At 53.1% G+C, this 14447-nt stretch overlaps 1 protein-coding gene across 1 annotated transcript in view; it reads left to right on the plus strand.

The window, feature by feature from the left end:
- The first annotated feature begins 666 nt into the window (after positions 1-666).
- The window catches only part of LOC108939247 (cadherin EGF LAG seven-pass G-type receptor 1-like), a 69021-nt gene continuing 55240 nt past the window's right edge, over positions 667-14447 (plus strand). The window contains exon 1 of the mRNA XM_029249958.1: positions 667-4205. Coding sequence (XP_029105791.1) covers positions 731-4205 — 3475 coding nt within the window. The 5' untranslated portion in view covers positions 667-730. The remainder of the gene's footprint in view (positions 4206-14447) is intronic.

Genomic DNA, 14447 nt, shown 5'->3' on the forward strand with positions numbered 1-14447 from the left:
TCAGCGGCCGCCGAAGCAAACGAGCTTGTTTAAAAGTTATCCTAACAAATAACTGTAAGACTAAATATTATGAGCCGTGTATGTGTGCAAAAGAAACCAACAAACGAAACTGAGGAAGCTGTTACTTAAGTCCCGAATACATGCCATGGTTTCTTTAACTTAAACTTGCACTTGTTATTTAAACGCTTACTAAAATGTAATGCTAACTCCGTGGACAAGGCAGACTTGGAGAAAAAAAGCTCAAGTAATATGAACGTAACACAACGGTAAAGTGTCACGAGGAAAACGTGCGCAATAATTCTTCACTTAAGTTATTGGGTGGAAACAATACGCTCCGACAGGTCTCCTCGCGCGGCAGCGGCACGGACGGGAGTTTCGGCGACGGAAGAAACGCCTCAGCAAAGGGCTTTGGAAGGAAAGCGCATCGAAACGTAGCGAGCGGAGCGGAGCGGCAGGTTTCTGGAGGCGCACCTACGGACGGACGAGAGCGCTGGAGCCATTTTGAATCACTTCAGACTCTTAAGTGTCTTGAGTGCGCCCAGGGCCCCGCGCGCTGCCCACACCCCGCGAAGAACCTCCCGAGCGCGTGAACACCCCCCCCTCCCCCTCCTTCCCACCCCTTCCCACCCAGCAGGCGGCCGGAGAGGCAAGATGAGTCGCCGCGCGCTCAGTTAAGACCTCGTTCTGCCGCGCGGCGCTCCGGTGAACTTTGTGGACGGGACTGCGGACGATGTTGCCCGCGCTGTGCCCGCTGCTGCTGCTCGCGCTGCCCGCCGCGCTGCCCACCGCGAGCTCCTTCCAGGTCCACGTCGCGCAGGGCGCTCCCCGCGGCACCGCTGTAGCCAACCTGTCCGTGGGCGCGCACGGCTGGCTCTACTCTGTGGACAGGACGGCGACCCCCGCGTACGTGCGGGATTTCTTGGAGTTAGAGAGGCACTCGGGAACGCTCACGGTGTCCGGGAAGGTGGACTGCGCTCTCCTGCGGAGCAACCCGGCGCATTTCGCGGTGACCCTGTGCGCCTCCTCCTCGCCCGCGCGCCGCATCTCCGCGCGTTTACGCGTGTTCGTGCACGGCCCGCGCTGCCACTTCAGGCGCACGAGGAAGAGCGCGCGCGGTGAGTCCCGCGTGCTCCTGCACTACGTGCTGGGGCCGGATGACGCCTCCTGCGTCCCCGCTGCCGCGCTCCTGCGCGAGCTCAGCATCTGCCTGCCTGCGCTTCTGTGGGGCGCGCGCGCCTCTGCGCTGTCCTGCGCCCACGGTGAGCTGCCGGCGCGCGCTGTCGACGAGCGCGTCTGCGTGCGGAGCCCGGAGCGCTGGGAGTGCGCCCTGCGGAGCGCCGGGGTCGAGCGCGCCACCGTACGAGTCCACGCGCGCATCTCTCGTGGGCTGCCGGAGTCCTGGGGCAATCGGCTGAAGAGGAACGTGAACTCACCTCCCCAGTTCCAGCTGCCCAACTACCAGGTGTCGGTGCCGGAGAACGAGCCCCCGGGTACGAGGGTCATTACTCTGAAGGCGAGCGACTCGGATGAGGGCGACGGCGGCACGGTCGAGTATGCCATGGAGGCACTCTTCGACCACAGGTCCAACGAGCTGTTCCGAATCGACCCTCTCACGGGAAGCGTAACGACGCTGCGGCGCCTCGACAGGGAGGTGAAGGACACGCACGTGTTTAAGGTGACGGCCACGGACGGCGGCACTCCCCGGAGGTCGGCCACGGCCTACCTCACGGTCACTGTCAGCGACACCAATGACCACGCCCCCGTGTTCGAGCAGACGGAGTACAAGGTGCGCATCCGGGAGAACGTGGAGGTGGGTTTCGAAGTGCTCACCGTCAGGGCCACGGATGGCGATGCTCCATCCAACGCCAACATGGTGTACAGGATCGTGAATGGCGACGGCGCGAACTCTGTCTTTGAGATCGATCCTCGGAACGGACTTGTTAAGATCAGGGTTCGCCCTGACCGCGAAACCACGCCTCGGTACCAGCTCATAGTGGAAGCCGACGATCAGGGCCGAGACCCAGGGCCCCGCAGCGCCACGGCCACAGTGCACATCACGGTGGAGGATGAGAACGACAACTACCCGCAGTTCAGCGAGAAGAGGTACGTGGTGCAGGTGCTGGAGAACGTAGCGGTCAACAGCAGGGTGGCCCAGGTGGAGGCCACCGACCGGGATGAGGGCATCAACGCCAAGGTGCACTACAGCATTGTGAGTGGCAACGTCAAGGGCCAGTTTTACATCCACTCCCCTACGGGCATCATCGACGTCATCAACCCGCTGGACTACGAGACGATCCGGGAGTACAACTTGCGCATCAAAGCTCAGGACGGCGGCCGACCGCCCCTCATCAACAGCACGGGCCTGGTGGTGGTGCAGGTGGTGGATGTGAACGACAACGCACCCATGTTCGTCAGCACACCGTTTCAGGCCACCGTGCTGGAGAACATGGCCATCGGACACTCTGTGATACACATCCAGGCCATCGATGCGGACTCCGGGGACAACGCACGTCTGGAATACAGGCTGCTGGACACGAGCCCCGGCTTTCCGTTCGCAGTGAACAACAACACCGGTTGGATTACGGTCGGCGTGGAGCTGGACAGGGAGACCACGGAGTTCTACTCCTTTGGCGTTGAAGCGCGCGACCACGGCTTTCCCGTGATGTCATCCTCGGCCAGCGTCAGCATCACGGTGCTGGACGTGAACGACAACGTTCCCACGTTCACGCAGAAGGTGTACTCCCTGAAGATCAACGAGGACGCCCTAGTGGGGACCAGCGTGCTGACGGTTACCGCGGTGGACCGCGACGTCAACAGCGTGGTGACCTATCAAATCACCAGCGGAAACACGCGCAACCGGTTCGCCATCACCAGTCAGAGTGGCGGTGGACTGATCACACTGGCCTTGCCGCTGGACTACAAGCAGGAGCGCCAGTACGCCCTGACGGTGACCGCTTCAGACGGCACGCGCGCTGACACGGCACAGGTGTTTGTCAATGTCACCGACGCCAACACCCACCGGCCCGTCTTCCAGAGCGCCAGTTACCAGGCGCTGATCAGCGAGGACCGGCCCGTGGGCTCCACCGTGGTGGTGATATGTGCCACGGACGAGGACACTGGAGAGAACGCGCGCATCACGTACATCATGGAGGACAATGTGCCCCAGTTCAAGATTGACCCTGACTCGGGTGCCATCATCACGCAGATGGAGATTGACTACGAGGACCAGGCCTCCTACACACTGGCCATTGTTGCCCGCGACAACGGCATCCCCCAGAAGCAGGACACCACGTATGTGGAGATCATCGTCATGGATGCAAATGACAACGCCCCTCGCTTCCTGCGAGACGTGTACCAGGGCACCGTGTTGGAGGATGCGCCAGTGTACACCAGCGTGCTGCAGATCTCGGCCTCTGACAGAGACTCAGGGTCCAACGGGAGGTTAAGCTACACGTTCCAGGGCGGTGACGACGGGGACGGGGACTTCTCCATCGAGCCCTACTCGGGCATCATCAGGACGGCCAGGAAGCTGGACCGGGAGAACGTGCCCAAGTACAACCTGAAGGCATATGCGGTGGACAGGGGCGTGCCTCCGCTGAGGGCGGCTGTGGACGTTCAGGTGTCCGTGCAGGACATCAACGACAACGCGCCCGTGTTCGAGAAGGACGTGCTGGACATCTTTGTGGAGGAGAACAGTGCTGTTGGCTCCACCGTGGCCCGGATCGCTGCAACGGACCCAGATGAGGGCACAAACGCTCAGATCATGTACCAGATTGTGGAGGGAAACGTCCCGGAGGTGTTCCAGCTGGACATATTCACAGGTGACCTGATCGCCCTCTCCGATTTGGACTACGAGGCCCAAACGGAGTATGTGATCGTAGTGCAGGCGACGTCGGCTCCCCTCGTCAGCAGGGCCACCGTTCACCTGCACCTTGTGGATGTGAACGACAACGACCCCGTCTTGCAGGACTTTGAGATTATCTTCAACAACTACGTGACCAACAAGTCTAACAGCTTTCCGTCCGGCGTGATCGGAAAGGTGCCGGCGCGGGACCCGGACGTGTCGGATAAGCTGCGCTACAGCTTCACCGAGGGCAATGAGCTAACCCTCCTGGTGCTGAACCCGGACACCGGCGATCTGAGACTCAGCGGGGACCTGGACAATAACCGTCCTCTGGAGGCGACCATGAAGGTGTCTGTTACAGGTGAGGACCTTCCCCTCCGCACCCGTCACCTGTGCAAGGACGTGGCCTTTTCGAAAACCTCCTTTGGATGCGTTTACTGTCTTCTCCTCCAAAGCATCTTAAAGTGCTTGCTGTGTATTTTAAGCTCTTTGCGATCCTGCGTCCAATTCGACACTTACATGCAATGTTTACTGCGTCCGTTCAGGGTAGATACCCGGCTACAGGGTACTAGAGGGTACTGGAGCAGGAGCAAGCATTCGAATCCAGCTCCTTCAGTCGCAAGGCATTGTCTCTAACCTCTACACCACCTGCTGCTCCCCTTGTCATCCTGCAGCTTCCTCCGGCGGTGTTGTTCTGATGTGTCGGGACGTGTACGTGAGCTGTGAATTTTCTGTGTGTGAACATCTTATTAAGCGGTCCTGGGAAAGGATCAGGAACACTGCACTTCGTTGTCAGGTAGAAATGTGTTTAAGGACTGTACTGGAGCCTGTCTCTAAGTGTAAGGTATCTCGGCAGGTGTCTCTCTGCAAAGTTCTCCTTTTTTTTCCCTCCGTAAACTTGTAAAACTATGTTTTTGCATCGCGTGGGTTTCATGTCCATTAAACACGTCATTTGCACCTGCCGCCCTTGATAGCGGAAGCGATTACGGCACGAGGGAACACGGCGACTTCTGTGCATTTTATGTGCATTGCTCCCAGGATGGTGTTTGGCTGTGGAACTGCGGCCACTGCGGAGTCCCTGTGACAGCTGCAGTGCTGAGGGTTCAAGCAGTACAGACCTTCCTCTGTGCTCTTCATATGGAAAGTCAGCTTGTAGATCCCTGGAACGCAACTTTTGCGTTATGAGGATGGGGGGCTTTTTGCCCTACCGCCTCGCCTCGTACAACAGTTCTGGTGTCTGCAGAAACGGCTTCCCAACAGGCGAGAACATCGAGGGTCCCGTTCAGAAGCCCTGTGCTGAGGTTTCAGCACTTTGGTGTCAGGCCAAGATAAAGAGCTTAAGAATGGTCAAAACATGGTGTGAAAATCCACAAAAGTACCTGCTGAGGTTGTAAATGAAGTGTGTATAAGGAAACACACACACACACACACATTTTCTGAACCGCTTGTCCCATACGGGGTCGCGGGGAACCGGAGCCTAACCCGGTAACACAGGGCGTAAGGCCAGAAGGGGAGGGGACACACCCAGGACGGGACGCCAGTCCGTCGCAAGGCACCCCAAGCGGGACTCGAACCCCAGACCCACCGGAGAGCAGGACTGTGGTCCAACCCACTTATAAGGAAACAGTGTTGGGAAATTTCAGTTAATCTTCATAATACCGCAGTCCTCCGGCAGCACTGGGTGTTTGAGAAAGGCCGTGTTGTTAGTCTTGAAGAAGAGATGTGTCATTCGAGAGTAGGAAAATCACGTGTAGTCATAGTTTTGGCACGGACCACCTTTCTGGCCTTCTTTACGGAGACACGGACACACATGAATGTGGTTCAGAGCCAAAGTGTGTTGTACCAGAAAGGAGCAAACATGGCACTGGTGGGGAAATTCACACTTTTAAAAATGATCTCATCCGTATGTTTGTAGAAGAAAGCATTTTTCTCGCTACAACCACATGTATTATTAAAGCTCTCTGTTCATGTATGCAAACTACACCCCCCCCCCCCCCCCGGCCGTTCCATATGTATTTTTGGCTCTGTTTCACCACCAGAAAGATTTGTTGAGACGGTTAAGGGCTTGCCAGTTACTTGATAGATTACTTCAGTAGCTGAATCAGTAGGATTTGTGAAGGACTGAAGCAATATGGAAGGGCTTGAGGTCCCCAAGGAGGTGTAGATAACAGGGCAGTGGAAGGTCAAGGAGGTCTGTGCACAAAGGCATTGTGGGAAATGCTTCTGGAATTTACATTATATTTAGTAAACACTTCTCTACAAAGCAACTTACAAGTGTTTTTTCTTTTTTTTTTTAACTGAAGCAACTTAGAGTAGGTACCTTGCTCATAGGTACAACAGCTGGAGGTCCAATTTGAACCTGTGACCTTTAGAGCCAAAGGCAGCAGCACTAACAACTACTCTACCAGCTGTTTACAGGGTGTTGGGGGTGGGAGTCAGTTTTCACTTGTATCTCAGAAGTTATCAAAATGATGAAAGAAAATAAGTGGCAATTAGTAAATTATCATCATTCAGTGAATACAAGAGTCTGCGGCACCTTTTTTTTATTTCTGAATACAGCTATTTGAAACACCGTTAGGATGTGTCATTTTTCAGAAACATTAAAACCTTTTTGCTGGAGCAGAGCGGTGTATTATTGAGTCGTTTGCTTTGCAGCTGTGCGTCTGTAGACTGCTGCCAGTTTCCACTCGCTTGTGGCAGTGGGCGTTGAGGAAAAGCGGTTGTGGGTTTGCGAACAGGTGTAAGAAACGGATGCAGATCCTCCGTTACTTCGGGAGAATCATCAGTCTTAAACGAGCGTGTTCCCTGAGTGTGTCGACTGAGCGGTGAGCGTGCGAGTGCAGGACTGTTTGTTTAAAGGTGTGCTGCTTTGCCGAAGGCATACGGAAGAGCCGGGCTGGTGAACTCCAACAGGTCCTTCAACCTCTGATGCCACAACGCATCGTCATCGCCCTCCCCTCCATTGAGATTAATAAGGGACTTGACGCCCAACGCCAGGTACTTGTGTCTGTAAGCAGAAAAAGTCCGTTACGAAAGAGCGAAAGGTGAGACGTGTTCGGCGCACGGGACAGTTGCTCTTCGCAAGGGGGGGAGCCCGGGAGCGGGAGCAGATTACATTTCAGCTGCACGGTTAGGTGGGGTGTGGTGTGGTGGACTGGCATCCCGTCACGCTGCACTCCGCTCTTGGGGCTGGATGGCTGAACCTGTTGGGTGTAACACGACACACTCTAGAGCTCTCTCCTTCCTCTTTCCTCCTCATACAAACACGCCTTTGTGTGAACGTCCAGTCCCGAGCAGGCGTCCGATTCCAACTGTGGAATCGTTGTGTTGTCACAGGCGTCCAGTGGTCAGTGCCACCGTCAGCAGTGTCTGCAGATGAAAAACTGCAACCTGTTTCACAACCTTGGGTAACCGCTTGTCTTTGAACACTTCTCTGCGGGTTTCCTTCATTTCTTTGATCTTGTTTAGATGTCCCAGGGCTTGGGATTACATAATGCCAGGAACTGGTCAATCATTGTCATTGTGTAGAAATACGTACATTTAGCTCGGGTAACTTAGACTTTGAAGTATGCGGTTGCAGAAGTACGTGTATTTGTCTTTAAGCATGGTGGTACAGCGAGTAGTGCTGCTGCATCGCAGGGCCCAGGTGGTGCATGAGGATGTAGGTTTGATCCCTACTCAGTCTGTGTGCAGTTTGCATGTTCTCCCCATGTCTGTGTGGGTTTCCTCTGGTTGCTCTGGTTTCCTCCCATAGTCCAAACATATGCTGTTCAGGTGGATTGGTGACACTTAGTCACCCATAGTGTGAGTGACATTGAGTGACATTGATCACTGATGTATGGATGAGTGAACTTTTGTAAGTAGTGTATCTGGCAGTGTAAGTCACCTTGGTGAATAAGCTGTGTGGGCTGATAAGACTACATAGAGTTCATTGAAAGTTGCTTCAGAGAAAAGTGTCTGATAAATGAAGTAATGTAAGCAGCTGAACCACCACCAAATAGTGAACGAGCAGTAGCAGCAATTCTCTGTGGATGTGAGTGTATTTTCTGTGCTGGGCTTGATGACTAGGTCATCAGCAGTCTCTGTGCTCCCATAAGACCTGGCAGAAATCAGATTCCTAAATGGCTCTGCTGCCCAGTTTCATCACTGGTGTTCACTAGAGAGATCAACTTCTAGATCGTGTGTCTCAAACTGCCTTCTTCTCTTTTAGTTAGAAGGAAAACGTATGGAAGGAGATCCAGTCAGAACCAGATGCTGATGGGCAAGTTCTCAGTTGTAAAGGAATATACTGAATATATGCCTCATGTAGCTGGGGGGCACGGTGGTGCAGTGGGTTTGGCTGGGTCCCGCTTTCTGGGGGGTCTGGGGTTCGAGTCCTGCTTGGGGTGACTTGCAGTGGACTAGCGTCCCGTCCTGGGTGTGTCCCCTGTGTTGCTGGGTTTGGCTCCGGTTTGCTGCGACCCCACGTGGAATGAGCGGTTTCAGACAGTGTGTGTGTGTGTGTCTGTTTCATGCAGGGCATTTAAACCAAAGGTCAAACCAAAAGACTCTTTTCCTGAATTAACCTTAAACTCCAGTGTGTGACAACACTGTCATTTTCAATCTCTGTGGGTATCATTGACCACGTTCTCCAGCAGGACAAAGCACCGAGTGGTAGAGACCACTTCATTGTTTCCTGTAGATGGAAGCTGAACATACACACTGAACGTGTGGCGGAAGCTTCATATTGCATGAATTCCATATTGTCATATTTTATCTAACACAAATAAACCTGTTAGATTCTGTGTTTAAGGTTCATTGCTGTGTGAAATAAAAGAACTGCTCAACTGGTCTCTCTTCTCCACTCTCGTGTCACTCACTAGTTTCTGGAAGGGGGAGCGCTGGAGGGACATCTGGACGGAGTCCCCGATGGCCTTCATCTCATCCTCATGAGAACCGTCCACTTTGTGCCTGGGCAGCGTTCCAGAATATGGCGCTTGCAGAGCACTGCTGCTGCGGCAGGCATCCAACCGGAAACCGAGAGCAGGTGCTTGATGTCGGAAGGGCGCTGCCCTTGCCCCGTGGAAGTTCACAGCAGCGCTCGGACAGATTTTGCGTGCGCGATGCAGAAACACGTCGACGGGTCTTCTCGCTCGTCCCCTAGCGGGCGAGGGTTAACCCAAAAGTAGGATTGAAGCTCCCTTCTCAGAGAACGGGGAGTGAAGAACCGCTGATCTGGTTGAAAGAAGTGGGTGTGTCTGTGTGTGTGTTGAGGTGGGGGTGGGTTTATTGCATCTTTCTAGAAGCCAGGTTGCCCCTCCCTCCCCCCTGCACCCAAATTCTACACCCATAATTGATTAGTGAAGAAAGGCTTTGCTCCTATCTGGTTGTTAAGTAACCACTTTGCCCTTTCATGTGTGCCTCTTCACAGACACCCTGGCCACAGGAAGGCTCTCGGGGACTTCCTGTAACATTGGGGGGGGTTGGGATTGCGGGAGACTCCGCTTGTTTTCCATCTGAAACGCCTCTTCTCGTATGCTAATTTTCCCGTCTTTGTTGGCCGCTAAGCCCCGGGTTCAGAGCGTTGCTGCCTGGCTGACCGCACCGCTCAGCGGTCTGCTGAATTGGGAATGAGCCGTGGAGCGACGAGCTGAGCGCAGAGGGGCTCTGGGGGATGTGCTGGGACAACAGGCTTGCTGATGGATGTGTACGTGAAAGATGGTGTGTGTTTGTGTGTGCGTGCTGTGCCATGCGTGCTCTCTGTTTGCGCTGGGCAGGGTTCCGATTGCTGGGCGCCTGTTTCATGGAGAAGCGTTGAAAGGATGTACCCTCTGGTCTGCGGCACCTCTACCGTGGCACTTCCAGACAAATGGATGAACCCTTCCTTCGCTTCTAGCTTTCAAACAAGTGTACCACCTGTAACACAACTGTCCCCGACTTTCTGAATGGTCATTTAAGGCATATTTATTGATTAAAATGCTGCAGGTGTTCTTTCAGTCTCATGAGGGTGGCGGTGAGTTCATTACGCCCCAGAAGGACATGCGTGTGCTGAAACTCCTGCGCTCAAGGCACTACTGGTGATGGCAGTGCACTGTGGGCATTTGATTCATCCCAAGTTTCTGTGATAGTGTAACCAGCGCTCCCTGCCCCTCCTTCTCATGCAGACACACATGCCACTCGACACACACTGCCGAACTCTTGCACCTGCAGAAGGTTTTATGAGAAACACGCCCGTCCCACCCCAGGGCAGTTCCAGGAAAGCATCTACCCCAGTGCGAAGTGAGTGACCCCACCCCCCCCTTCTCCTGAGATGAAGTGTACATGGGCCTATTTTGGGGGTGACTTGGAGGCAAGACTGTGGAGGAGGGGCCAGCACCACGGGGGTGTCACCATAGCAACCAGAAGCATTCTCACAGACATTTTGTGGGGATGTTGGCAGAGCTGGGGCCCCTTTTCAGTGCAGAGGTGGCTGGGGGGAGTATGGGCTTGGGAGCAGGATGCTTTGTCCCCATGATGATCCCTGTCACCGAAAGACAAAGAGCCGGCAGAGCGCTGTTTGCGCGTCCCAGTTGCTTGCAAGGCATAAGAACGTGAAAAGGAGGCATTCTTTCCCCATTTCAGCTTCACCGGCCTCCTCTCCGCCACGGACCAACAACCCGCCTCTCCGCAGACCAGCCTTGCAGGGCGTCTCTGGGTGGCAGGATGAATGAGTGGGTATTTATCTCCCTGTCCTGGAAAAAATGGGGGGCAGGAGTCAAGCGCACAATTCACTGCCTCTGCGACCCACTGGGCTGCGACCACCAGCGGTCCGCTCATGCAGACAGGGACCTTTGTTCCCAGTTCACACACCTGTGTCCACTTTTGCTTCCATTTCCCATGCTCCTGTAGGGGGGTGGGAGTGGGGAGGGGTTAATTTAATTTGTGTTATATCTATCAGGCAATTATTCTTCGCTGCTGTACGCAATAGATGCCGCTGTCCAAAGTGATACACGGTTCGGGGTGTACACAAGTGTGTTTCGGATACCAACGGGCCATTATCAGAGCACAGCTCGTGTGATACCATCGTTCTTGTCGCCACACATTACTGGAGCAGCTGCCTATAGAATTGAGTCATATATACAGTATATTGGAATGATCATGTATGTGGATAGCTATGGCTAACGGAGTGGTACAAATTCATGTCTCAATTTATGTTGTGTTATTCATGAGACTGTCAGAAAAATGGGTCTCAAAAGATAACTTTTGAGACCCATCATAAATGGTGGGGGATTCAGCAGTTCTGAGGAACAGAGGGAGCTCATTGTACAACGCCAAAAGAGCTTTATGGTCATTGCAAAAAAGTTTTTAAATGTCATTTACTTTCAGCCAACTTTTATTGCAGAGGTGATTCCGGTTTCAGTACATCTGACTCAACGCAGGATGAGTTGCGGTGCCAGATCCCCCCCCACTTTCCCTCCCTTTTCCCGGTGTCTCCCTCTGTGGTTCTCAGTACCAGCAGTGCTGACTTGCAGCCATTGTTCACCCTGGTTACTGATAAACAGGGAGCTTAGTTACCAGCCCCCAAATGATTGGCTGACTTGCGTTTGAAAAAAGCCTTGCCAGGGAACACAAGAGCTTGTGTAAATTTAAAAGAAGGCGGCGAGCTCTATAGCGTGGGGGTGTGGAGCTGTTTTCACAGTGATTACAAACTCTGAGACAGAGAGTGCACCCCGGTCCTCTGCTCGTGCTCCACCTCCCGCCTCACAGCTAGGCTGAAACCACCAGATTGCTTTCTTTCATGCTTCAGGACGCAGGACAGTGCTTCGTTCAAACAGCACCATCTTCTTACCCTACGTTGTACCGTTATTCAGAGGAGAGGAGTACAGAGTGTAGGAAAGTGCCCTTTATTTCAGACAGTTAATTACCGGTGGTCCGACGACCCTTTCGTAAGTCGACTGCGCTGTAGGTCGAAAGTCCGCTTGTATTGTATGAACCGTAAGCGTAACGCAAAAAGTGAACATGTGTGAATGCTACATTGTAGAACAGGACTTTGCTATGTTTTTCTCCCAATTTCCCACATTATTCTTGTTGAAATAATGCAAATATAGAATAAAAATATAGAGTACCGTATTATTAAATTTTTGTTATAGGATGGCACAGTGGGTAGTGCTGCCTCCTCACAGTGCCTGGGTAGGTTTGAATCCCTGCTCAGTCTGTGTGGAGTTTGCATGTTCTCCCCAAGTCAGCGTTGGTTTCCTCCGGGTGCTCTGGTTTCCTCCCACAGTCCAGAGACATGCAATTCGGGTGAATTGGTGATGCTAAATTGCCGTATGTGTGTGCGGCTACCCTACGACGTTTTTTTCTCCAAAGAGACGTACATCTCACATTTAAAACAACAAGTACGTTGAAGAAAACTACAAACCAGCACTAGACCCAGGTAGTCAGAAGTAAGACCCCTGGTCATTGGTAGACTTCAATGCTACCTCTAGATATTGAGGCTCAGAATCAATAGAAGGGTTAGTGACACAACCCCTCTGAGTGCAGGTGGTCATAAGTTGTAACTCCATGCATTGTGAAAGGACAGATAGGAGTAGCTGTGCCCAGTTATTGTAGCAGCCCTGACTGTAGCATTTCTACGAGTCACATCAATGTGTTGTCTTGCCGCAGGGCTCCCCCCGGGACTGTGTCACATGCTTTACATTCTTGTACGAACCTCTGCCTTTACTGCACAGTGGAGGCTGAGTAAGATGTGAACACAGTGACAGCTTCTCGTATGCTTGCATAAGTAGAATTTCCATGCCCAATTTGTCAGGCTCAGTCCCCCTCTTTTACTTTGTAGTGCACCAGTTTCACACCCTCAAGGATTTTCTATGTAATAACCGACACATTCCTTCGCATGGCTGTACTTCCGCTGAAGAATAGTGCGAGTTGTGTGAGATGAGCTCAAATCCTAGGTCCACCTTTTTTAATCTAGTCTGCTCACGATAACTTCCGTGACCAAGCTGACCACTCTGTCCACACTCTGTCTTCAGACTTCCAGCTAAAGCCTATTGGTTGGGCCCGGCCATGCCCACGCTTACTTGGGTTTGAGAAGGCCACGTTCACATTGAGTTATGGCTCCAGCTGCACACTCTCCCTAGGAGGCCAAGGGTGGGGGGAGTAGGGGGTAGGTCCGTAAAGCCAGTGCCGCGATGGCAGTAATCCACCTCATCCTGCTCACTTCCATGCTTTACAGCTCTTCAGAAGTTGGAATGAGAGTGAGCACCAGCGCTGACTAGGATGAGGCTTCCAATGAAATGGCCTTCTGAGGGGTATCCAGGGGCTTTTTATTTGCTTTCCTTTTTCCTGGTGATACCCACATGTGGCTTCCATTGTCCGGGCCTCTTGTAGCGGACTTTATGGCACGATGTGGGCACCTTTATGACCAGAGAGTTCCATTCACTAGCTACAGGGTGTGCACCTTAATGCCTTTTATGGTGAAGGTGTGGAGGGCTGAGACCGAAGCTGGCTCTGCTGTCTTATTAATGAGACCGACTGAGGAATGTGGTGCGTGCAGCGTTTATCCATACGTGTGCAGAACTGATCTAGCTTGCAAGAGGCAGAGTGCTGGAATTGTAGGAACGTCCCTTCGCAGGAAGAGACATTTTAAATGTGCGCTGCCACTGTGCATTTTTCCAGGGGCACCTTAAGTATAAGCGAGTTCCGTGCTGTCGTGAGCTGGAGGCGGTTCTGATTTGTTGGGTGGACCCGAAAACATCTCGGATCACGGAGGAGGGCCCTTTGAAGTGCGGGGAATGTAAAAGAGAAGGACATGCTTAGCCTGCACCCCAACGCCCCTGGGCGCTCCGCACGTTCCCGGCACATTCTATGCGTGATGGATGAGGTGACAAACAGGAATTACGCGGGCCGGTCCTTCTCAGCTCCAGCAGCCGGGCTTGGCTCTGTGCCTCACCCTAATCACCCCCTCAAGGGGCAGATAAGAGGAATTCCATCTTCCTTTTAACCAGGATTCCTACTTTTTCTGCACCTCTTTCTGGTCAAGGGGATGAAAAAATGATAGATCGTTTGGTCTTCAATGTTGGTGAGTAAAAAAAGAGAGCCTCCACTTCACAGGCATATGCTTGAGCTGCTGAGCAAATTTTTGCCAAGTGCCGGCATGCTTTCCGAGGTGTTTGCCGTGCAGGAAGATGAATCCTGGACAGTGGTACGGAAGAGTCCCCTTGTGATTCTTATCCACGTGTGGGGCTTTGTCTGCTTGTGGGTAGATGCTGTGATCGAAACCTCCGGCAGATGCAAGGGGGGGAGAATTCGAGACCTTCAGCCAGCTCAGCCCCAGGGATCAGTTATAACCCCAGATGATGATGTCACATGGATATTGCCTTGTTTTCTGTGGAAATGCATCTTGGCCGTGTTCAGATGTTCGGAAGACAGTCGGTGGGTTTGCGGTATAGCAGTTGGCCAACCCTTGTCCACAAAGAACTCCGACCTGTTGTTGTGTGGACACATTGAATGTGTTAAGCGGAGAGGAAAGGACAGGAAATGCAACTACGAAAGCAGAGCAGCTTTCGTCCTAGCACTGTCCCCAACACCTGGTCATAGACGAACAAAGAGATTCCCTCACACGTACCGTTGTCCAGCCCGCAGA

This window comes from Scleropages formosus, chromosome 2, assembly GCF_900964775.1.
Source record: "Scleropages formosus chromosome 2, fSclFor1.1, whole genome shotgun sequence".
Taxonomy (NCBI): domain Eukaryota; kingdom Metazoa; phylum Chordata; class Actinopteri; order Osteoglossiformes; family Osteoglossidae; genus Scleropages; species Scleropages formosus.